Genomic DNA, 24,578 nt, shown 5'->3' with positions numbered 1-24,578 from the left:
TAAATATCTAAAATATATACCGTATTTTTCGGAGTATAAATCGCACCGGCCGAAAATGCATGATAAAGAAGAAAAAAAACATATAAGTCGCACTGGAGTATAAGTCGCATTTTTGGGGGAAATTTAATTGATAAAAGCCAACACCAAGAATACACATTTGAAAGGCAATTTAAAATAAATAAAGAATAGTGAACAACAGGCTGAATAAGTGTACGTTATATGAGGCATAAATAACCAACTGAGAACGTGTCTGGTATGTTAACGTAACATATTATGGTAAGAGTCATTCAAATAACTATAACATATAGAACATGCTATACGTTTACCAAACAATCTGTCACTCCTAATCGCTAAATCCCATGAAATCTTCTTTGTCGGTGTCGCTTCTAAACAACTCTGCAAACTCCACATATACGTCTAGTCTCTTACGTGAACGAGATAAATAATATTATTTGATATTTTACGGTAATGTGTTAATAATTTCACACATAAGTCGCTCCTGAGTATAAATCGCACCCCTGGCCAAATTCTGAAAAAAAACTGCGATTTATATTAAAAAAAATAAGGTATTTTTAGGACTGTCAATGTTAACGTGTTAACACATGCGATTAATCACAAACATTATAGCATTAATCGTGTATAAACGCATGTTAATCACACAGTTTATTTTGACCGCACACGCTCCTTTACCTTAACGACGGATGGTTACCTGAAAGGCAGCGAGGGTTGTTATACAGTCAGTGATCAGGTTAACTCATACAAAGATGAGTGAGGAGACTCTAACTGGTGTGCTAAGTGGCAAATGTGACTTCAAAACACACTTTAGATAATTACCTAAATGTAAATACAGTATTGTGTATTTGTGGATGGTTATTTAGAGGGCTTTATGGGCGAAATAGAGACCTTACATCGTTTTCATTGTAAGCTGACTTGTATTTTTATTTATGAGTTAGAATGTCTTATTGTCTCTCATAACAATTGCGAACGATTGGCAAAATTACAAAAAAGAGTGCAGTTCTCCTTTAATATGACTATAGTCTCTTACATTTTATATTTCTTCCAAAATATGCAGTACATTTTTCTAAAAAAATACACAAAAAAATTACACTCCCACTGTACAACCTTCTCTGGAAAAAATGTTGTTGTGGTATTATTGTATATATTGTATCGTGGGTCCTATTATAGAGTAAATATGGTTGAACCCTATGAGTTCTGCCTCGCAAAAGTGTGACGCTGCAAATGTTAGCCTGAACAATTCTGTAGAGCTACTGTGCATTTTAGTGTCTGGTAGGTAGTTAATACAATTTTTCTAGTTGTGGTGTTTTTTCATGAAACTCATCATTTGGGTTGTTTAATTTATAATAGAAGAAGTTCACAGCTTACCATTGACGATGTTCAGATTGCACTGTGGATAAAACGATATGGTATCAATTTTACTTAGATTTAGATTTTCATCAGCTAAAGTCACTGTGTTGATGGAGCAAATCTTACCAGAATTTCTTTCGGCAGACAATCTGGAATAAAAACATAAATGTTCAGCTACAGTTTAAATCACATGGACAAAGATAAGACCTTCTGGAGGAAAGTTATGTGGTCAGATGAAACAAAAATTGAGCTGTTTGGCCACAATACCCAGCAATATGTTTGGAGGGGAAAAGGTGAGGCCTTTAATCCCAGGAGCACAATGCCTACCGTCAAGCATGGTGGTGGTAATATTTTGCTCTGGGCCTGTTTTGCTGCCAATGGAACTGGTGCTTTACAGAGAGTGAATTGGACAATGAAAAAGCTCAGTCTCAGGCAGCATTACTATATTAGATTAAAAGACTGTAAAGGTGACCTAAGGGTGTTATTTCATGTCAAAAGGTCTCTCACAATATGTAAAAACTTATTTAGAAAGTCGTAAATAGGTTTTGTATGCTATTGCTATGAAAATATGTCATTTATAATTTGTGTTTTCTACTTTGTGGAAATTAATTTATCGCGCTCATGTATTTTTTATTTAAATGTACTATTTATCTAATCCGGTGTTTCCCAAGCATTGTGCCAGGGCACATTGTGGGCTGCGAAAAAAAAAAATCTGCTTCTCAGCAGTGGTCCGTATGGGCCGCAGGGGTACTCAGTTGTAATACACTTTTCCACCACATGTGGCAGTAATGACAATCTCAAACAAACAGAAGAAGTCTGGAGTTAAAGTCATAAAGAAGTTTCTTAAACGCATAGATTATAACTAAAGTGGTGAAGCTGTATTTTCATTTGCACTTTGATTTTATTGAACAATTATTTAAGAAACATATTAATTATTAATGTAGTTTATTTATTTTCTATTATTTTATTATAATCTAGTTTATGTATTTTAGCACAAGATTTGTCAGTCATTTATGAGTCCCTTCTTAAACAGGATATTTGGTTAGTAATTATTTTTCAGCCTGACCTAAATCTAAGGTTTCCGTGTTAGATAAGTGTTAGATAAATATTAACCTTTGGGAGTAACACATGGTTTCATATAATTTCACAAGGTTGTAAACTGTAAATAGGTTAGATTAATTTAGTTCAATTACAATCAAGAGTAAGATTACTAATTCAGTCTTAATATTTGAGTGGGCCCCTCTGTAGTGAAACAATTGGGCTCTCATGTCAAAAAAGTAAAGAACCCTTGATCTAATCCAATGGTGTCAAACTCATTTCAGCTCAGGGGCCGCATAGAAGAAAATCTGTGCACACGCGGGCCGGACTATTAAAATCATGGCATTAAAACTAAAAAATAAAGACAACTTCGGATTGTTTTCTTTGTCTTACTTTGACCAAAAATAGAACAAACACTTTCTGAAAATATAGAAACAATTACCGGCAGCGGTAAAGTTTAGATCCATTAAGGAAAGAAGAAAGTGAATGAATGTTTATAACTGAATACATTTACATATGCATAAAAAAAAAAATTTATTTTGTATTTTTTTTATTTTTATGAATTAAATAACATTTATGACAACCTTTTTCCAAAACACAATACACCAGGGGTGTCCAAACTTTTTCCACTGAGGGCCGCACACGGGAAAATTAAAGCATGCGGGGGCCAATTTGATATTTTTCATTTTCAAAACCATAACAAAATATATGGATTTTTTTTTTTAATTTTTTTATTTTTTATTACCTGTAGGGCTCCCGGGGACCATAAAGGGTCTCAATTATTAAAATGTTAAAATTTGTTAAAAAAAAGTTAAATTATTATTTTTAAAATTTATTTAACGCTTACAGTAAATCTCTACAGTATATCAACATCAGGTTGATATTAAGTTAAATTAAAAAAAGCCTTTCCTGTCAAAGACAACTTAGTTTTTTATAATAAAACTGAAATTTGCAGTATTTTCCCCACTGCCCAAAACATTCAGAAAGCAATGTTTGATGTGAAGTAATTAGAGCCTTAAAAAGATCAATAATGCAGGACACCATTGATTATAATTTATTATTATTTTTGAGTAATCACAGTGAAAAGATGAATAAAATCCCATTAAATATATTTGGGATCCAAAAGGTGCCCCACTCATAAAGTGATACATTTTTATTAGTTGTTTTTACTTTCAACACTTAAGTTACGAGATCAACTTCAGATATATCCGTCGATTTTACGTTTGAACTATTATTTTGTTTGTTTTATGCTCTTTTGTCAAAGAAAAACGTTGATATGTGTATATGGCAACCACACAATATATGCAATATTTTCCACATAAAACATTTTAAAGTGAAATATTTTAAATAATTGGAGCCTTGAATAGGTCAATAATTCATTATAACATTGATTTTTTTTTTTTGAGTAATGGCAAAAATAAATAAATAAAGATAGACAAAAGAAAAAAAAACAGCCTGCATGGCAGCTTTGTGTCAACATTGCAACTTTTGCTAGTTAGATTTTACCTCATTCCACATTTTTTTAATGTTTATTTTTATTTTTGCAATAGCATTTCCAGAATGTGTGGCGGGCCGGTAAACAATTAGCGGCGGGCCGCAAATGGCCCCCGGGCCGCACTTTGGACACCCCTGCAATACAGAATGTGAGATATAACAGGATAATGCATACATTTATCATTTGTTTTCAAAACGGTTACAAAAAAGTGGGACCCTAACAATTTACTGTGGGACCCCATTTTTATGACTTGATGGAGTCCCTGGGACCCCATTTTGAAAATTCCTAGCGCCAACACTGATGGAGTATTGGTGCATGCAAAACAGCAGCAGGCGGCTGTGGCCTGCGGGCTGCTTCTAATACTAATCAAATATCATCCTGGGGGCCATAGATCATTCATTCAGGGGCCTTATCTGGCCTGCGGGCCTTGACTTTGACACCCTTGATCTAATCTAAACATGATTAAAAAAAATTGTGTTAAAAAAAATATATGTATTAAAAAGATTATTCAGGTCAATTATATAACACAAATGTTTGTTGAGCTTTGTTTACCTCGTGGGGCAATTCGGATAAATATGTCCACTGCGGCCCTGATGTGTGGCTCCAAGTCAGGAGGAACGGACCCCATGATGCTTTGCAGACGCTCCAAACTGCACAAACATACCAAAAAAATCCAATAATAATAGCACTTGTTCCTTCAATGTAAAATCATTTGATTTGCATGTTTGAAGTAATAACAGCAGCCACTTCCATTTGCTGTAGATTATTCCGATATTTATCAATAATGTATACTCACATAGCTAAGTAGGTAGTACAGGGAGGATTGGTCTGCCGAATCAAAAATGTCATAGTTTACCATACTGATGGTTGAATTCTGCTGAGGCATCACCAACGGGCCATCAGAGCAGCAGTTACCGTGTCAGCCAACGAGATCATGAATCCAATGACGTGGATTAGCTTTCTCTCTCTGGGGTTCTCCAGCAGGAAGTCAAACACCTCCTCGATGACCACCTCCTTCTCGGGTGGCGTCGGAAGAGGTAGGATCATCATCTGGGCCGTCTGTTGCGGAGAAAGGAGATCCAGAACGTCCAGCTAGAAAGGAGAGGAGGTGACGAAGGTTAACTGATGAGCGTTTACTTCATTAAAAGTTCAGATCCGACTCACTCCTGAGAAGTATTGGTTGAGGTCATGGAAGTCTGTCACGTTTGCGAACTGCGAGAAGGAACCGAAGTTCTTCAACAGCCACTCTCTGCTGTTATTGGCTGAGAAACAAACATCTGAAACATACATACAAGTCATTCAAATGATAATTAATCTGTTTAGAACAGGGGTGTCAAACGTATGGCCCGATTTATATATGATTTATATCTTTTTTTTAATCGTGATAGGTTGAAAACGAACACCAATGAGTTGATTGATGAACATTATCACATAATTTATTCCGAAAGTATAAATAACGACAAAAAAAGATAGAATACCATTAATCGCAACATTTAAATGTAAAAAAAAACCCAACAACATTATGATTTGTACAATTTCAGAATGTGCTTGTTCTATTTTTAAACAAAGAAAATAATCTAAAGTTGTCTTTATTTTTAAGTTATCGTGCCGTGATTTCACCAGTCCGGCCCACTTGGGAGTAGATTTTTCTCCATGTGGCCCCCGATCTAAAATGAGTTTGACACCCCAGGTTTAGAATGAGAACATTTGTATGTGCTGGTGGCATTGAAAAATGTGGAATATTTACCTCGCAACAATATTAGGAAAACATAGTCTTATTGTTATTTGCAATGCTAATTTGCCTCATTGCGCAAATGAAAGCATCATTTTTGAAAAGATGCACATTGGATCAAAGTCGTAATTAGTTGAAATAGTAACATTACTATTTCCTAACTATTAGTTGTATTGTTTTTAGTGTGTCGTATTGATGTAAATTCCTATATCTTCACATTTATCCAGATGCTCACCAACATCTAATACCATTTTCCTTGCAGTACTACAAACTTGAATGGAAATTATGTCCATATCCTTTATCTTATTCATACCAATTTCAAATCAATTCATCATTTTCAAAACTCGATAAAAAAAAAAAAATTGAAACCAAAATTACCATTATTTTTCTTTTTATAGGAATTCATTTTTAAAAAGACTTTTTTAGGCCATCTCTATTCAACACAATTGATTACTCTTTTTCCTGAGGAAGCTTAGGTCCTTTAATGTGTGCAGCAATCTGTTGGGAGATCTTTTTTCAGTCTGTTGTGGCCAGTGCCCTGTACTTTGCAGTGGTTTGTTGGGGGAGCAGCACCAGCAAAAGGGACTTAAACCGGATTGACAAACTGATCCGGAAAGCCGGCCAAACTATTGGCACGCAGTTGGAGGCGTTTGTGTCAGTGAGGGACAGGAGGACACTGGACAAACTGCTCGCCGTCTTGGACAATCCTGCCCACCCACTCCACCTGACAATTGAGGGACAGTTCATACTCCAACAGGCTACTTCAGCTTTGTTCCCACAGTGTTCGATTGAAGAACTCCTTCATTCCGCACTCCATACAGCTGTATTATCACTCGCCATACAGCAATAGATGATATCTGTCTATTACCTGACACCTTCTATGTTAGCTACCTCTCTTTGTTTATAATGTATATTTTCTGCTGGATCTATACTCTCTATTTCATGCTGCCCTTTTTTTTTTCTTTTTTTTTTTTTTGCTGCAGCTGTTACGTATACTGTAATATTGTACATGGTAATTGGGATTTGTTACATATTGTATATATATTATATACAAATATAATATAATATAATAATATACTATATCAGTATATATTATATGTTACTATATCAGTATATGTAATATGTTATATCTTACAATGCTACTATAGTTGTCATGTCTGTGATTATGTTTTGTTTTAGTCATGTTCGGATTTGGTTTTGGACTTTTTGTGCACTTTTATTTGTCACCATAGCAACCATTAGTTTCACCTGGTTCACATTGTCTTTTTGTCACACCTGTTCATGGCTCTTGCTGACTAAGTAAGTCATAGTTCATGTCATTGCTTCTGCTAATAGCAGCTTCTTTTGTGTTTTAGGCACGCTTGCCTTTTTTTGTTTATTGTTTGCATTTGTGAAAGTTTGAGTGATTTATGCCACAGTTAGTGTTTTTGTTTTATTGTTCATAGTTTTTGTGCCCACGTGCATGTCTTTTGTTTCATAGTCAAGTTTGTATTTCCGCCTTTGTGTGCGCCTTTTGTTTGCTTCCTTTTTTTGTAGTTTATTAGTGTTAAAAAAATAAATAATGTATTTAAATTCACGCCTTGCCCGCGCCAATTTTCCTTTGCCTTCCGGAGAAGCAAAACCCAAGAACCCAGTCATGACAATAGTACAGTTTTAGTGTACTTACTACTTGCATTATCCTTTCCATCCTTACCCTTTCCATCCTTTGAAACTGAGCTACTGTGTGGAACAATTTCCCTTGTGGATCAATAAAGTTTGTTTAAGTCTAAGTCTAAGTCACAATGGAGATTTTGTTATCTGTAACCTGTTTTGAAATAAGATTTATTCATTATAATTATTATACCAAATACAAACCCCGTTTCCATATGAGTTGGGAAATGGTGTTAGATGTTAATATAAACGGAATACAATGATTTGCAAATCATTTTCAACCCATATTCAGTTGAATACGCTACAAAGACAACATATTTGATGTTCAAACTGATAAATCAATCAGTCAATCAATGTTTATTTATACATCCCTAAATCACAAGTGTCTCAAAGGGCTGCACAAGCCACAACGACATCCTCGGTACAGAGCCCACATACGGGCAACATTTTTTGTTGTTGCATATAATCATTAACTTTAGAATTTGATGCCAGCAACACGTGACAAAGAAGTTGGGAAAGGTGGCAATAAATACTGATAAAGTTAAGGAATGCTCATCAAACACTTATTTGGAACATCCAACAGTGAACAGGCAAATTGGGAACAGGTGAGTGCCATGATTGGGTGTAAAAGTAGATTCCATGAAATGCTCAGTCATTCACAAACAAGGATGGGGCGAGGGTCACCACTTTGTCAACAAATGCGTGAGCAAATTATTGAACAGTTTAAGAAAAACCTTTCTCAACCAGCTATTGCAAGGAATTTAGGGTTTTCATCATCTACGGTCCGTAATATCAAAGGGTTCAGAGAATCTGGAGAAATCACTGCACGTAAGCAGCTAAGCCCGTGACCTTCGATCCCTCAGGCTGTACTGCATCAACAAGCGACATCAGTGTGTAAAGGATATCACCACATGTGCTCAGGAACACTTCAGAAACCCACTGTCAGTAACTACAGTTGGTCGCTACATCTGTAAGTGCAAGTTAAAACTCTCCTATTCAAGTATTGCATTCAAATGAATATGGGTTGAAAAGGATTTGCAAATCATTGTATTCCGTTTATATTTACATCTAACACAATTTCCCAACTCATATGGAAACGGGGTTTGTAATACGTTGCGAGAATTTGTTTGAATCCAAAATGGTGTTCAATTGAGAATCGATTCTGAATCGAATCGTCACCCCAGGAATCTGAATTGGATGATTCAGATCGAATCGTTAGGTGTCCAAAGAGTCACACACACCCCTAATATCCTTTGCATAATCTGTATTGTTCCTGCTTTTTTTTTTTTAACCATATGAAAATAAGCACAGAACATTTGTTTTGTTTACTAACCGGACATGTTGTGATGAAGTCCAGAAGATCTCTTCATGAAGTGGTAGATGAAGGTACTGTAGATGTTTTGGTGGTACTCTGAATCGGAATGGTACACTGAATCGGGATGGTACACTGAACTGGAATCCCAGTCACTCATGTGTTGGCTAAGGAGAGCAACACTGCACAAATAGAGCAGAATATTCCACATTATTATTTATTACTAATATTAGTCTATCTATGTACAGTATATTGGATCTGTCCTTGGTCAAATGTTCTCATAGGGCAAATTCTCAAATAGGTCTTCGTCAATGTTTCATCACAGTAAAGAAAAAATCAGTCAACTCACATAGTTTGGTAGGCAGGACACGAGAAGTTCTTGTTGCTGAGGCAGAAAAGCAAGTCATTGGGAATTTTGGGCAGGAGGGGCATCAACTTTACATAGAACCACATGGTAATGAACTCCGGGTCTTCCAGGTTTTCCATGACAGAGTTACCTTCTTCAAAGATATGCCTGAAGTCATACGACACCTCTGCGAAGTTCTGCAAACACAAAAAGAATCAGTGATATACAGTATCTCATATTTGGCCTTAATCTGCATGGAAATCACTTGTATACAGTTTTTTTTAGACTCACTGCTGTGGCAAACTCATTGATCAGTAAGTTGAGGCGGTTCGTCAACTCCAAAATCAGCCTCATGATGTTCCCCTCAGTCAGAGTCAGGTTGGTTTTAGCGGCACAGTGCATAATGTGGGCCACGTTTTCTACCGCGTCCGTCATCTGCAGGCGACAATGACGACACAGGGGTGAGGAATACAATACAGGAACTTTCGGTTCTGTGACCATTAATACGAGTTAATGGAATGCTATGTTGTGCTAATAGAAAACGTCTGTACCACATTAGAGCAAAACCATTCTCTCAGACTAGAGCTGTCCTATCTAAGTCTGTAAGCATGAACTGATGAAGCCTGTTCGTATGAGAGACAAACGTCTTCTAAGACGATATGAATAGTCCTGTTTCGATTCAATGCCCTGAGAATACAATGACCTTGATTAATGATACACAGCAGGTACATTCAACTGGCGGCCCACCAACGCTTTTAATAGACAAATAGGCTTGATAAAACCATTCAAAATAGGGTTTATCACGTACGCAGTACTCTCGCGACTACGCAGGGTGCAACAGCGAAGCATATAACAATATTAATAATAATTAGCTTTATTGTCTCCGAGGAGAAATTTGTCTTGGACATCAAAACACAGCGTTTTACATACATACATACATTCATACATACAGTTCATCCAACAATACAGAGACGACAGTGAACAGGTATATCAGCTAGTTAAGAGATCACACACTACACTGTACACTCTAAAGAAACATCCACATTTTGATGTCCGGCCCCTGAGACTTTGGGCTCTTGAAACCGCGGCCCTCTTCATTATGTAGTTGAATAGCCCTGGTATACTGTAAAGTATAATAAGAAAACAATGTTTTACCCCACAAGGATTCCCATCGAGAGTGACACTGCAAACATCCTGGACTTCATCAATTTCATAGTCAATATGGTGATCCATTTTGCTGCAAGACAAGATAAAGTATAACTTGCTTATGTCGGTTATTATTATAAATAAACTATTAACGATACCTTGTGGAGGCCAACGACCTTATGTGAATGAAAAGCTTTCCCAAAATGCCTAAAACAATCCTACTCAAGTAAAGAAAAGGATGACACTACAGACAATGGTGTCTTTTTCGTTTTTGCTGCAGAAATATTTACTGAAATTACAAAGACGATATACAGTACAGGCCAAAAGTTTGGACACACCTTCTCATTTCAATGTGTTTTCTTTATTTTCATGACTATTTACATTGTAGATTGTCACTGGAGGCATCAAAACTTTGAAACCATTTCAGGTGACTACCTCTTAAAGCTCATCCAGAGAATGCCAAGAGTGTGCAAAGCAGTAATCAGAGCAAAGGGTGGCTATTTTGAAGAAACTAGAGTATAAAACATGTTTTAAGTTATTTCACCTTGTTTTCTTAAGTACATAACTCCACATGTGTTCAGTCATAGTTTTGATGCCTTCAGTGACAATCTACAATGTAAATTGTCATGAAAATAAAGAAAACGCATTGAATGAGAAGGTGTGTCCAAACTATTGGCCTGTACTGTATATATTTTTTCATTAAATTTTCCTCTAGCAATACAATATACGATCATTTTACAACAGCAAAAATTGCAACTTTATTCTTTCAATATAGCAAATATATTTTGATAATAAAGTCAAAATATGACTAGTAAAGTGTTAATATTTTATGAGAACGCTTTGAAAATACTGCAAAGAGTCACTCATTTTACAAAAAATAAAGTCGTATCATAACAAAAATACAAGTGCAATATAAATAAAAAAGTCGTAATTTTACGCGAAAGAAGTCAATATATTACAAAAGGATATGTTGCAATTTCACAAGAACGGTGTCAAGAAAATTATTAAAAAGGTATAAACTAAATTGTACGTTGCAGTTTAACAGTTTAAAATTCTCTCTAGAATCAAAGATCTAACAGATAGTTACAATGACTATGTTTCTTGGCTCCAGGTGGCGCTAATAAAAGCTGGACTTACTACATGTAACAGAAGGCGAGCTTCAGGTGGGGACTCCTCAGTGACTGGTCGTCCTTGGAGAACCTCCGCAGAACGGGCATCACCACATGTAGGTACCAGTCCTCTATCTCTGTCGTGTTGCATTCCGGCGTCTCCACGGGATCAAGCGGAGGATCACTTGGTTTGTAAATACTGGCCATCTCCGCCAGTGTCCAGTTGAGAAAGAACTGCGTCATAGTGCTGCCTCTTATTTCAGACACGTTCCTCTGGAAGATGAACATTTATATTTTTGTACGAATGTAGGAATGATACATTTATTGGGTAAGAAAAATCATTGATAACCTTTATTTATTTATTATCATTATCATAAACATTATTGTTGTAATCAAATCCGTCATTAGAAATAATTATCGTAATAAAGTTACTTAAATACGGTGGTAACTCAATTTAAACGTGCCCCAACCTAAGAGTGTCTTGAGATAAGAGCTGTCTGTGGGCTAATTGTTGTGCTTTCAGTTGCAAGCAAAAATTTGAGATACAAGCATCCCCGCCATAAGTTGGCGTGGAAAAAATGTCACAGTGAATATTGTAAGATTCGCCGAAAACATCCACTCTTACTTACTTGCGATAGCTTATAGCTAGATATTAACTTTTATTATTAACTTTGTTTTCCAACCATGGGAAAGAAGAAAGATTTGAGATACAAGGGTTTTGAGTTAAGAGCTATGTTAAGCTTACTAAAAAAGTATTGTTTACCATATATTCTTATCAATACATCCTTTTACTTATTTATTTGATTATTCTTTATTACTTTTACGAGTAAGATACGTTATATACAAACCATTAAATTCACATCCATAATTTTTTTGGGGAAAATTATAATACTTCAAAATAGGGATGTCCGATAATGGCTTTTTGCCGATATCCGATATTCCGATATTGTCCAACTCTTAATTACAGATACCGATATCAACCGATACCGATATATACAGTCGTGGAATTAACACATTATTATGCCTAATTTGGACAACCAGGTATGGTGAAGATAAGGTCCTTTTTAAAAAATGTAAAAAATAAAGTAAAACAATATAAAAATAGTTACATAGAAACTAGTAATTAATGAAAATGAGTAAAATGAACTGTTAAAGGTTAGTACTATTAGTGGACCAGCAGCACGCACAATCCTGTGTGCTTACGGACTGTATCCCTTGCAGACTGTATTGATATATATTGATATATAATGTAGGAACCAGAATATTAATAACAAAAAGAAACAAACCTTTTGTGTGAATGAGTGTGAATGAGTGTAAATGGGGGAGGGAGGTTTTTTGGGTTGGTGTACTAATTGTAAGTGTATCTTGTGTTTTTTATGTTGATTTAATAAAAAAAAAAACGATACCGATAATTTAAAAAACGATACTGATAATTTCCGATATTACATTTTAAAGCATTTATCGGCCGATATTATCGGACATCTCTACTTCAAAACAAGGGGCCATCTTTTTGTGTTTATATGGCCTGAGAAAGTCTGTAAATAATAAGCGTCAATTAAGTACCGTAATTTCCGGACTATAAGCCGCTACTTTTTCCCCTCGTTCTGGTCCCTGCGGCTTATACAACGGTGCGGCTTATTTACGGCCTGTTCTTCTCCGACACCGACGAAGAGGATTTTGGTGGTTTTAGTACGCAGGAGGAAGACGATGACACAATGATTAAAGACTGACTTTTCATATACCGGTAGGCTGGTTATTTTGATAACGTACAGGCGAGCACTTTGTATTACTTTGCACCGTTGTATTATTTGTACTCTGCACGAATGCTGTTCGCCATGTCAAAGATGTGAAAGTTTGATTGAATGATTGAAAGATTTATTGTTAATAAATGGGACGCTTTGCGTTCCCAAACAGTCATCTCTGTCCCGACAATCCCCTCCGTGGTAGCAGGAACCCCTATATACTACGCTAATTACACATCAAAACCCTGCGGCTTATAGTCAGGTGCGGCTTATATATGGAGCAATCTGTATTTTCCCCTAAATTTAGCTGGTGCGGCTTATAGTCAGGTGCGGCTTATAGTCCGGAAATTACGGTACTTCATCTTCTCTCACTAGATGTACTCCATTTTGACAGTAAAAAAAAAACCATGTACTGCATGCATTTGCGTATCTTTTAAATATTGCAACAAATATTGTCTTATGTTTTTGTTAAGATACAAATAAATGCTTAAATAATTGCTTGACTCATGATTTCAAAGCAAGATATCCTTCAAATTGTTGACTGCAAATATGACAATAGATTTTACTGTAAAAATAAGTAGCTCAGTTGCCAGAAAATCCAGTAGTGTTGTTTTTCAATTTACATTAATATGCTGTAAAAAAAACATTACAAATTTTACGGTAATTTTTTGGCAACCGAGTTACCAGTTTTTTTAATTATTATAATTATAATCACATGCATAGGCAGTTTTGTAATAATATCATGAGTGAATCCTCATACGGCCCTCTGAGGGCAGCCATACAGCAACGGCCCTTAATTAAAAAGCTTTAAAGTTTTGTTACAGTACTTACTACTAAGTAAAGTATCCTGATGTGACTTACTGTATGAATTACTAAAAAAATATTTTTCAAAATTTGAAATTTAGTATGCTACAATCATAATGAATGACTGTTTGTACCTGTTTGGTGAACCACACAAAATCATGAACGAAGCTGCTGATGGGTTTGACAGCCATCATGATGTCACTGATCACCTGGTGGTGGGAGAGCATCAACAGTTATGCAAACAAACAGTTTTATCGGGAGTAGCAGTGCTAGACCGTAGTAGAGCAGACCTCTCCCAGGCTGTTGTGAGGGGATGCTGGTAAATATGGGCTGTCAGTCGGCGGGGGAGGATAAGAATGTCCGGGCCCGGTCCGGTTGTGGTTTCCTCCATAGCTGCCTGGTGGGCCATCTGCCATCAAACTGTGGAATACGAGGTGAAGAGAGCCGTTGCTCAAACCTCCCACCTCGGGCCTAAAAAGCAGCTCTGCCTTCTGCTGCGGGGACAGCAGGTTAAGAACTTCCAGCTGTGTGCAGAAAAGAGATCGAGGCATGAAGGATGGAAATAATTAAACCCAAAGCGAGAGGACGGACAACAGGACTCACGCCATCGAAGATGATATTAATTGTCGAGAGGTCGTTCATGCTGGCCATAACACTGAAGGCACCAAAATTCTTCAACAGCCAGTCTTCACTGCTCTCGTTTGGATGTACACAACCTGCATGGAAAGGCAACAAAAACTGATGAAAAAAAATCTGCCTTTAAAGGTAATCTGTAATGCAAATCCAATTGTTTGTTGTACCTGGAAATATTTATAAAACAATATTGCCTTCCTTCATACTTTCTCTAAACGGGTCGTTTGGAATTTGCCCAATTTGTGATGTTGTTTCCCAGTTGTGACGTCAATAGATGTCTCTATAAATGAGGATGCCGTTGTGGCTTGTGCAGCCCTTTGAGACACTTGTGATTAAAGGCTATATGAATAAACTTTGATTGACCGCAAAATTGCCACACAGCGTGAAAAACCTTTAAGTTGTCCACCCTTTTACGGGTGGATGCTTTTTAAAAAGAAGGTAAAACAAAGTTTTACAGCTTTTACAGATAGTTAAAAGGCCCTCTCACACAGATCACACACAATTTGTACACACTGTTTGTTAAAAAGTCGAGCTTTCTCCTATCCTTTTTCGGTGTTGACACTTTTTTAGACAGAACAATGCAAAGGCAGAAAAACGGTGGCTTTTCCCGACATTCATGGACAGTTTAAACACTCTTTTTTACAGAGAGATCCCATATCTTAGCCATGACAAAACCACAAGCATGTTTCTACTTTTGCCTTTGCCTATCGTCTGATGTGACGTACACTACCGTTCAAAAGGTTGGGGTCACCCAAACAATTTTGTGGAATAGCCTTCATTTCTAAGAACAAGAATAGACTGTCGAGTTTCAGATGAAAGTTCTCTTTTTCTGGCCACTTTGAGCGTTTAATTTACCCCACAAATGTGATGCTCCAGAAACTCAATCTGCTCAAAGGAAGGTCAGTTTTGTAGCTTCTGTAACGAGCTAAACTGTTTTCAGATGTGTGAACATGATTGCACAAGGGTTTTGTAATCATCAATTAGCCTTCTGAGCCAATGAGCAAACACATTGTACCATTAGAACACTGGAGTGATAGTTGCTGGAAATGGGCCATCTATGTAGATATTGCACCAAAAACCAGACATTTGCAGCTAGAATAGTCATTTACCACATTAGCAATGTATAGAGTGTATATCTTTAAAGTTAAGACTAGTTTAAAGTTATCTTCATTGAAAAGTACAGTGCTTTTCCTTCAAAAATAAGGACATTTCCATATGACCCCAAACTTTTGAACGGTAGTGTATAAAATCCACTGCAGAAAGATTTTTTTTAACACAAAAGTAAGAAAAAGTGAGTGTTTAACTTTACACTCCTGCCCCATCTTTGTAGAATACCATTACAAGTTGGAGTTGGGAAGTAGCGCGCAAACTCTTTTAAAAGCACAGACAGGTGATCATGAATTTACCATGAATTGATTAACGTGGACCCCGACTTAAATAAGTTGAAAAATGTATTCGGGTGTTACCATTTAGTGGTCAATTGTACGGAATATGTACTGTACTGTGCAATCTACTAATAAAAGTTTCAATCAATCAATCCATCAATCAATCAATCATTCGTGCACCAGCTTGGTGAATGAAGGCGCAGGCTCAGTCCCACCCAAAATCCCCGCTAATGTCTGAGAGCCGGTCGCCGCATATTATGCAGAGCGGGCTTGTTCACCTGTTGCGATAAATCCATATTTCAAGTATGCCTCCTGGTATTGTCTATTAAAAGCTTTCTTTTTGTTGGAAGACGTAGGCTGTTCTTCTCTCTCTTCCCTGTGCCTTTTCCCCTTCGTAAAGAAACTTTCCAAAGACGTCTGTTTTTTACTCATTTTGCTAGCTGGGTTTAAATTTTGGCGCTCACGTGACCAAGATATAACCGAGAGAATCCGGTCATTTTTCAAAATAAAAACAACTTTTCAAAACAAAAAATCGTTCGGGCTCAGATAATAAATAAAACGGAAATAACAAATTATTTCTTGTGCAGCCCGGTACCAATCGATCCACGGACCGGTACCGGGCCGCGACCCGGGGGTTGGGGACCACTGCTCTAAAGCACTTTATATTGTGTCCAAAGTGTACAAAGCTTCACTAAAAGTTTTGTCGAGGCTGGAATCCATTATTCACATTCAGATTCATCAGACATCCTCACTTGAAACCGTAAGCTAATACATCGTACATTCCATCGTTCAAAAGTCTGTAGTGTGAAACATGTACATTAATGACAAAATGTAAAAATATAGCGTTAGAGAAAGTCCCTAATTGCGCAGTTAAATTTCCGCATTCCTTGGATGTATAAAGTCATTTATCCATGACTTTAATTGCTTGTTTGTAGAAGATTTCCAATGGGGTTTTTAAACTCTGACCAGCCTCAGCCAGCTGGTAAGGCAATAGTTTAAGTGGCTGAAAATCATCGAATGCAAATACAATTTTGCAGCTTCAGTTGACATTTCATTTCGAATTGCACGAAAATTTGCGAGATTAAACTTGATTATTTTACACAATTTGCCAATATGGGCTTTAAGGGAAAGCACTGAAACTATTATTAACCCAAGATATTTATATTGGCTGAAAGTTTGTATTCTTTCTCCATTAATATGTATGTCGGGGTCAGATTATATTTTTTTTGTTTTAGTTACATACATGCCTACAGAGAAACTGGAAATTGTGATGTATCATGTTGTATGCTTGCATGTTCGAAATAAACTCAAACTCAAACAGTTTTAGAAAGGTTTAGCTGCAGACAGCACTCCTGCAATCAAGTTGTGACATAAGACATTGTTTTAGTGAGTTTAGCAGCAACAATGTCTTTGGTGTGACCATGAACGAAGAACACCGTGTCGTCTGCATACTTTAAGCATTCAGCTTCAGGACAAACAGTGGGCAAATCATTAATATAGATAGATAAATAAAAGGGGGCCTAATATTGACCCCTGAGGGACTCCGGAGGTTAGCCTTAGAGAGTCAGATCTGCAGTTGTTAACTGATACAGATTGTGTTCGATCATGCAGATATGATTCAATACAGCTCACAGCATTTTGAGAGAAGTTACAGCTTGGTAAGAAGAACAGAATGATTTACTGTATTAAATGCTTTCCTCAAGTCCAAAAACACCGCCCCTACAACTCCACCCTTATCAAGAAATAATTGTATTATCTCAATAAGGAGGCATTTATCCATTTCGGTGGAATGCTTGGATTTGAAACCAAACTGCATGGCGTGGAGAGAGGGGGAGCTGCTGTTTAAGTGATGGACAATCTGCTGTGCCAACCATTTTTCTGCGATTTTTGAAATGGTCGGAATAATTAATTTTGAATGATTTATGCTTTTATATAACCCCACAGTGGATTAGAAATAAAAACAATCAACAAGGTGACTTCCGGTTCCGGTTCACCGTGCGTGACTGCTCGCCGTCTGTTCGCTGTTGCGAAAAAGCTAAGTAGCGCTCTATCTGTGTGCTTTTAATTGTTCTACAGCTTTCTTTATCACTTCTCAAACATTTTTAGTGGTACTATTTAACTTGCAAATCACCCGATCTCTGTCCCACCACCCTTTCCTCAGCTAGCTAGCTGCTAAGCTAGCGCGGAGAAAGGCAGCGCCGGTCAGTAAGAAGCTACTCCTACAGACCGCGACCACTTCCCTGAGGACAGCAGGAACTTCACTCGGTGACAGAAAACACTGTGAGTAATGGCTTCCTGCGCGTCTTGCACCATACTCACGGAGAGGTTGGCTCTGCTAGAGGGCCGTGTCCGCCAGTTAGAGCAGAGTAATGTCGTAACTTTAGATGTTGCGGACACATCTGCTAGCGTTAGCTGTAGCGAGCTAACTAGCCCAGCTTGTAGCAGTCCTAAGCGGCCTACAAGCTACGGTGTACCGGTTGAGACGCATAATAGATTTAGCTCTTTAGCTAGTCCTACACCCCAGTCTACCGGGCACCACACCTTAGTTATAGGGGACTCCATCACCCGAAACATAAAGCTTAGCAAACCAGCCACAATAAAGTGTATCCCCGGGGCCAGAGCACCTGACATTGAAGCTAATCTTAGGGAGCTAACTCGCAACAGGCCTAGTAAACACGTACGACAGGCTAATCGCACCACTAATTATGCGAATATAGTTGTACACGTTGGCTCCAATGACACTAGAATGAGACAGTCAGAGATTACAAAGAGAAACATAGCCAGGACTTGTGATCTCGCCAGAAAGATGTCCAGGCATCGAGTAATTGTCTCTGGCCCCCTGCCTGCGAGAGGCAATGATGAGAGATATAGCAGATTAGTCTCGCTTAACAAGTGGTTGGCTAGCTACTGTAGGACGCAGGGACTAACGTTTATTGATAACTGGCCCTCTTTCTGGGGCAAACCAGGCTTGCTGATGAGAGACGGCCTTCACCCTAACCAGGAAGGCGCCATCATCCTGTCTAGAAACATAGACTACTATTTAAGTCTCACTTGACTGACTACACTAGAGCAAGCCCGGTCACAGGCAATTACAATGTCTGTTAGTCCGGGTGAGGAGTCAGTTAAGCTAGAACTAGCCAGCGCCAGGCTGGATAATCCATGTACGCATAGCAATTCTCTTAGAATAATACACAATTCACATAATGTTTTTTCTGTTGTGTCTGTGTCAGAGGTGGACATGCATTCTACTGAGGTGGCAAATTATGATATGTCCAGTCTATTGCAGCACCAAGCAAACAATCGGAAAATTCCCGTCATATCAATTCCTAGATATGGTCGAAACTATTTAAAGTGCACTACGCATAATAAACGCAACATTGTTAATATTGCCACTACGGATAATCTTAACAAAAACTCGTCAAAACAGCCCAATACCTATAATATGGGCTTTTTAAACATAAGATCATTGTCTCCCAAGGCGTTATTGGTTAATGAGGTCATTAGAGACAACAATCTTAACGTCATTGGTCTTAGCGAAACCTGGCTCAAACCGGACGAATTTTTTGCGCTCAATGAGGCATCTCCTCCTAACTATACGAATGCGCATGTTGCCCGCCCTCTTAAAAGGGGAGGGGGTGTCGCACTAATATACAATGAAAATTTCAACCTTACCCCTAACCTAAATAATAAATATAAATCGTTTGAGGTGCTTACTATGAGGTCTGTCACACCGCTACCTCTCGACCTGGCTGTTATCTACCGCCCCCCTGGGCCCTATTCGGACTTTATCAGTGAATTCTCAGAGTTCGTTGCTGATCTAGTGACGCACGCCGACAATATAATCATAATGGGGGACTTTAATATCCATATGAATACCCCATCGGACCCTCAGTGCGTGGCGCTCCAAACCATAATTGATAGCTGTGGTCTTACACAAATAATACATGAACCCACGCATCGCAACGGTAATACAATAGATCTAGTGCTTGTCAGGGGTGTCACCACCTCCAAAGTTATGATACTTCCATATACTAAAGTAATGTCCGATCATTACCTTATAAAATTTGAAGTTTTGACTCTTTGTCAACAAGCTAATAATAATAATAACTGCTATAGCGGCCGCAACATTAATGCTGCCACAACGATGACTCTTGCTGACCTACTGCCTTCGGTAATAGCACCATTCCCAAATTATGTCGGCTCTATTGATAAACTCACTAACAACTTTGACGATGCCTTGCGCGAAATTATTGATAGTATAGCACCGCTAAAGCAAAAAAGGGCCCCTAAAAGGCGCACCCCATGGTTTACAGAAGAAATTAGAGCTCATAAATTATCATGTAGAAAACTGGAACGCAAATGGCGCGCGACTAAACTTGAGGTTTTCCATCAAGCATGGAGTGATAGTTTAATAACTTATAAACGCATGCTTACCTTAGCTAAAGCTAAATACTACTCAAATCTCATCCGCCTCAACAAAAACGATCCTAAATTTCTGTTTAGTACAGTAGCATCGCTAACCCAACAAGGGACTCCTCCCAGTAGCTCCACCCACTCGGCAGATGATTTTATGAATTTCTTTAATAAGAAAATTGAACTCATTAGAAAGGAGATTAAAGACAACGCATCCCAGCTACAACTGGGCTCTATTAACACAAATACGACTGTATATACGACGGACACTGCCCTCCAAAATAGTCTCTCTATTTTTGATGAAATAACATTAGAGGAATTATTACAGCGTGTAAGTGGGATAAAACAAACAACATGTTTACTTGACCCACTTCCTGGGAAACTTATCAAGGAACTGTTTGTATTATTAGGTCCATCAGTGTTAAATATTATAAACTTATCACTTTCCTCCGGCACTGTTCCCCTAGCATTCAAAAAAGCGGTTATTCATCCTCTGCTCAAAAGACCTAACCTCGATCCTGACCTCATGGTAAACTACCGACCGGTCTCCCACCTTCCGTTTATTTCCAAAATTCTCGAAAAAACTGTTGCACAGCAGCTAAATGAACACTTAGTGACTAACAATCTCTGTGAACCTTTTCAATCCGGTTTCAGGGCAAATCACTCTACGGAGACAGCCCTCGCAAAAATGACTAATGATCTATTGCTAACGATGGATTCTGATGCGTCATCTATGTTGCTGCTTCTTGATCTTAGCGCCGCTTTCGATACCGTCGATCATAATATTTTATTAGAGCGTATCAAAACACGTATTGGTATGTCAGACTTAGCCTTGTCTTGGTTTAACTCTTATCTTACTGACAGGATGCAGTGTGTCTCCCATAACAATGTGACCTCGGACTATGTCAAGGTAACGTGCGGAGTTCCCCAGGGTTCGGTTCTTGGCCCTGCACTCTTTAGTATTTACATGCTGCCGCTGGGTGACATCATACGCAAGTACGGTGTTAGCTTTCACTGTTATGCTGATGACACTCAACTCTACATGCCCCTAAAGCTGACCAACACGCCGGACTGTAGTCAGCTGGAGGCGTGTCTTAATGAAATTAAACAATGGATGTCCGCTAACTTTTTGCAACTCAACGCTAAGAAAACGGAAATGCTGATTATCGGTCCTGCTAGACACCAACATCTATTTAATAATACCACCTTAACATTTGACAACCAAACAATTAAACAAGGAGACTCGGTAAAGAATCTGGGTATTATCTTCGACCCAACTCTCTCGTTTGAGTCACACATTAAGAGTGTTACTAAAACGGCCTTCTTTCATCTCCGTAATATCGCTAAAATTCGTTCCATCTTGTCCACTAGCGACGCTGAGATCATTATTCATGCGTTCGTTACGTCTCGTCTCGATTACTGTAACGTATTATTTTCGGGCCTCCCTATGTCTAGCATTAAAAGATTACAGTTGGTACAAAATGCGGCTGCAAGGCTTTTGACAAAAACAAGAAAGTTTGATCATATTACGCCTATACTGGCTCACTTGCACTGGCTTCCTGTGCACTTAAGATGCGACTTTAAGGTTTTACTACTTACGTATAAAATATTACACGGTTTAGCTCCAGCCTATCTCGCCGATTGTATTGTACCATATGTCCCGACAAGAAATCTGCGTTCAAAGAACTCCGGCTTATTAGTGATTCCCAGAGCCAAAAAAAAGTCTGCGGGCTATAGAGCGTTTTCTATTCGGGCTCCAGTACTCTGGAATGCCCTCCCGGTAACAGTTAGAGATGCTACCTCAGTAGAAGCATTTAAGTCCCATCTTAAAACTCATTTGTATAATCTAGCCTTTAAATAGACCCCCCCTTTTTTTAGACCAGTTGATCTGCCGTTTCTTTTCTTCTCTCCTCTTCTCCCCTGTCCCTTGCGAGGGGGAGTTGCATAGGTCCGGTGGCCATGGATGAAGTGCTGGCTGTCCAGAGCCGGGACCCCGGGTGGACCACTAGCCTGTGCATCGGTTGGGGACATCTCTGCGCTGCTGACCCGTCTCCGTTCGGGATGGTTTCCTGTTGGCCCCGCTGTGGACTGGACTCCCGCTGATGTGTTGGATCCACTGTGGACTGGACTTTCACAATGTTATGTCAGACCCACTCGACATCCGTTGCTTTCGGTCTCCCCTAGAGGGGGGGGGGTTACCCACATATGCGGTCCTCTCCAAGGTTTCTCATAGTCATTCACCGACGTCCCACTGGGGTGAGTTTTTCCTTGCCCGTATGTGGGCTCTGTACCGAGGATGTCGTTGTGGCTTGTACAGCCCTTTGAGACACTTGTGATTTAGGGCTATATAAATAAACATTGATTGATTGATTGATTGAACATGTTGGAAGTGTGGACTTTCAGCTTAGAGTTGAAAGAATTGAACAAAAAGGCATTACTGTACCAGCTACTCCATTTCCCGACAGGAACGGGTACATGAAGAATGAGTAGACCCATTTTTGTCTCTCAGGAATCATCTCAGAGAAATGGTGGCTGAGCTCCTTCACCCTGCAAGAAAATGCAGATGATTTAGAAGGCAGTCGGCATGAAAGAAGGGGTCACAGCGTGGACGGCGACATACACGGTCTGGTAGGCGGAGCAGCTGAAGTTCTTGGTGCTGAGACAGGCCAGCATGTGCCTGTTAATGGATTTCAACAATGGTTTCATCTTGACCTCCAGCCACATCTTCACCAGGGCCTCGTTATGGAGGGGGTCTGCTTCGGGGTCCAAAGTCATATTGGCCAGCAGGTGGAAAAGTGGCACTCTTTCTGCACTGGACCTCTGCAAAATGATGAGAAAGTTGAAAGGAGGTTGGCCGAAAAAAAGAGTAAGGCATATTGGGTGACATTAATGGAAGTCAAGATGGACATTACATGCACACTGTAAGGCAGCTGAAGCATGTGATTTATACCAGCCAATCAGAGAACACAGGTAAACGATCACACAGGAAAAAAAGATATACCGTATTTTCCGGACAATAAAGCCGCACTAGTCATCAGAAAATCAAAAACACACTGACGGATGCATATATCCACATATATCCATAATTAAGAGGTACTTCTTTTATATTTCTATAGCCTTGAAGAAGGAGGCAGAGAAGAGGAGTCCTCCCTTTTTCCTTCTCGGGCCGAATTGAGATAACGAACACAATGGGCATCTGTGCTGGCAGGTGAGGGCGGGCGGAGAGATATTGAAGAAGAGAGTGTTTTCCGTGATGTTTTCAGATCAACTTTGGCTACGCATTTTGTATGTTATTCAATGCTGGTCTCTTCAAATATTTGAAAATAAATTACAAAATACCTATTCTGTCCTGGTGGTCGATTTGAGCTCAGCTTATGTGGCATCAAAAGAACTTGGGAGTGACCAGCGTTTTAAATTCCCCTTAGAGGAACATCTGGTCAGACGCAACAATTTGGGGGCTCGTCCGGGATGACACGCTGACGAATTGGACCTTCTCTTGCACTCTTCTCGACAGACTCACTTGGCCAACACAATTTAAGGTAAGCAGAGCCTTTTTCTAAAATCTGCTTTAGGAGTCTGTCCTGAAGTCTGTAAGTCAAACACTGTTTTGTACCCCAGACGCAACAATAATGATAAATGATAAATGGGTTATACTTGTATAGCGCTTTTCTACCTTCAAGGTACTCAAAGCGCTTTGACAGTATTTCCACATCCACCCATTCACACACACATTCACACACTGATGGAGGGAGCTGCCATGCAAGGCGCTACCAGCACCCATCAGGAGCAAGGGTGAAGTGTCTTGCCCAAGGACACAACGGACGTGACTAGGATGGTAGAAGGTGGGGATACCAATATCATGCATGTTTCTTTCTCTCATTGTGGGTTAGCATGAACTACCAAACATACGATCAAAAGAAATCGTTTGCCTGCGCCATGTTATGAGATCGCGATAAAGAACAATGAACTTGTCAAGTCAGAATTTGCAACAACATTCCTTTAGTCATGTACCAAAAATTTGATTGTTGGTGTGATCATTTCAGCCTACCATGAAGGTGAACACGTCCATTGCCGCTTCCAGCATTCCTTTCAGATTCCGCAAGTGATCTCGTCCGGTATCTGATGCAGGTAAGCCCACGCACTGGAGGAAGCCCGACGCTGCATCTGGTACCTACGAGAAAATAATAATCATCATTGACCAGAAAAGAAAGATGAAAATAACATGGATTGTCCAAAAAGAGCAGATGGTCAGTATGTGTTACTTGATTTTGGTCCTATCAAGGATCAAGTGAAAGGGAAAAAAACACAAAAGACAAAATTTCACTCGATGTTTCATAAGTGCAAAATGCTCTGCTTCACTCACGGAGCAGGTTGCTGTTGAGTTGCAGGTTTCATCTCTGCATCCGTG

At 38.8% G+C, this 24,578-nt stretch overlaps 1 protein-coding gene across 1 annotated transcript in view; it reads right to left on the bottom strand.

Moving 5' to 3' along the window:
* The window catches only part of LOC133639917 (uncharacterized), a 105,956-nt gene that overhangs the window by 58,607 nt on the left and 22,771 nt on the right, over positions 1–24,578 (bottom strand). Inside the window, exons 4-21 of the mRNA XM_062033608.1 lie at positions 24,534–24,567; positions 24,219–24,341; positions 22,791–22,990; positions 22,614–22,717; positions 14,343–14,455; positions 14,030–14,263; positions 13,874–13,948; positions 11,222–11,466; positions 10,094–10,175; positions 9,230–9,373; positions 8,942–9,135; positions 8,614–8,774; positions 5,063–5,175; positions 4,814–4,990; positions 4,695–4,726; positions 4,451–4,548; positions 1,492–1,514; positions 1,384–1,405 (exon numbers count right to left, since the gene is read on the bottom strand). Coding sequence (XP_061889592.1) covers positions 1,384–1,405; positions 1,492–1,514; positions 4,451–4,548; positions 4,695–4,726; positions 4,814–4,990; positions 5,063–5,175; positions 8,614–8,774; positions 8,942–9,135; positions 9,230–9,373; positions 10,094–10,175; positions 11,222–11,466; positions 13,874–13,948; positions 14,030–14,263; positions 14,343–14,455; positions 22,614–22,717; positions 22,791–22,990; positions 24,219–24,341; positions 24,534–24,567 — 2,174 coding nt within the window. The remainder of the gene's footprint in view (positions 1–1,383; positions 1,406–1,491; positions 1,515–4,450; positions 4,549–4,694; positions 4,727–4,813; positions 4,991–5,062; positions 5,176–8,613; positions 8,775–8,941; positions 9,136–9,229; positions 9,374–10,093; positions 10,176–11,221; positions 11,467–13,873; positions 13,949–14,029; positions 14,264–14,342; positions 14,456–22,613; positions 22,718–22,790; positions 22,991–24,218; positions 24,342–24,533; positions 24,568–24,578) is intronic.

This window comes from Entelurus aequoreus, linkage group LG22 (assembly GCF_033978785.1).
Source record: "Entelurus aequoreus isolate RoL-2023_Sb linkage group LG22, RoL_Eaeq_v1.1, whole genome shotgun sequence".
Taxonomy (NCBI): domain Eukaryota; kingdom Metazoa; phylum Chordata; class Actinopteri; order Syngnathiformes; family Syngnathidae; genus Entelurus; species Entelurus aequoreus.
This window is presented reverse-complemented; position numbering and strand designations above follow the sequence as displayed.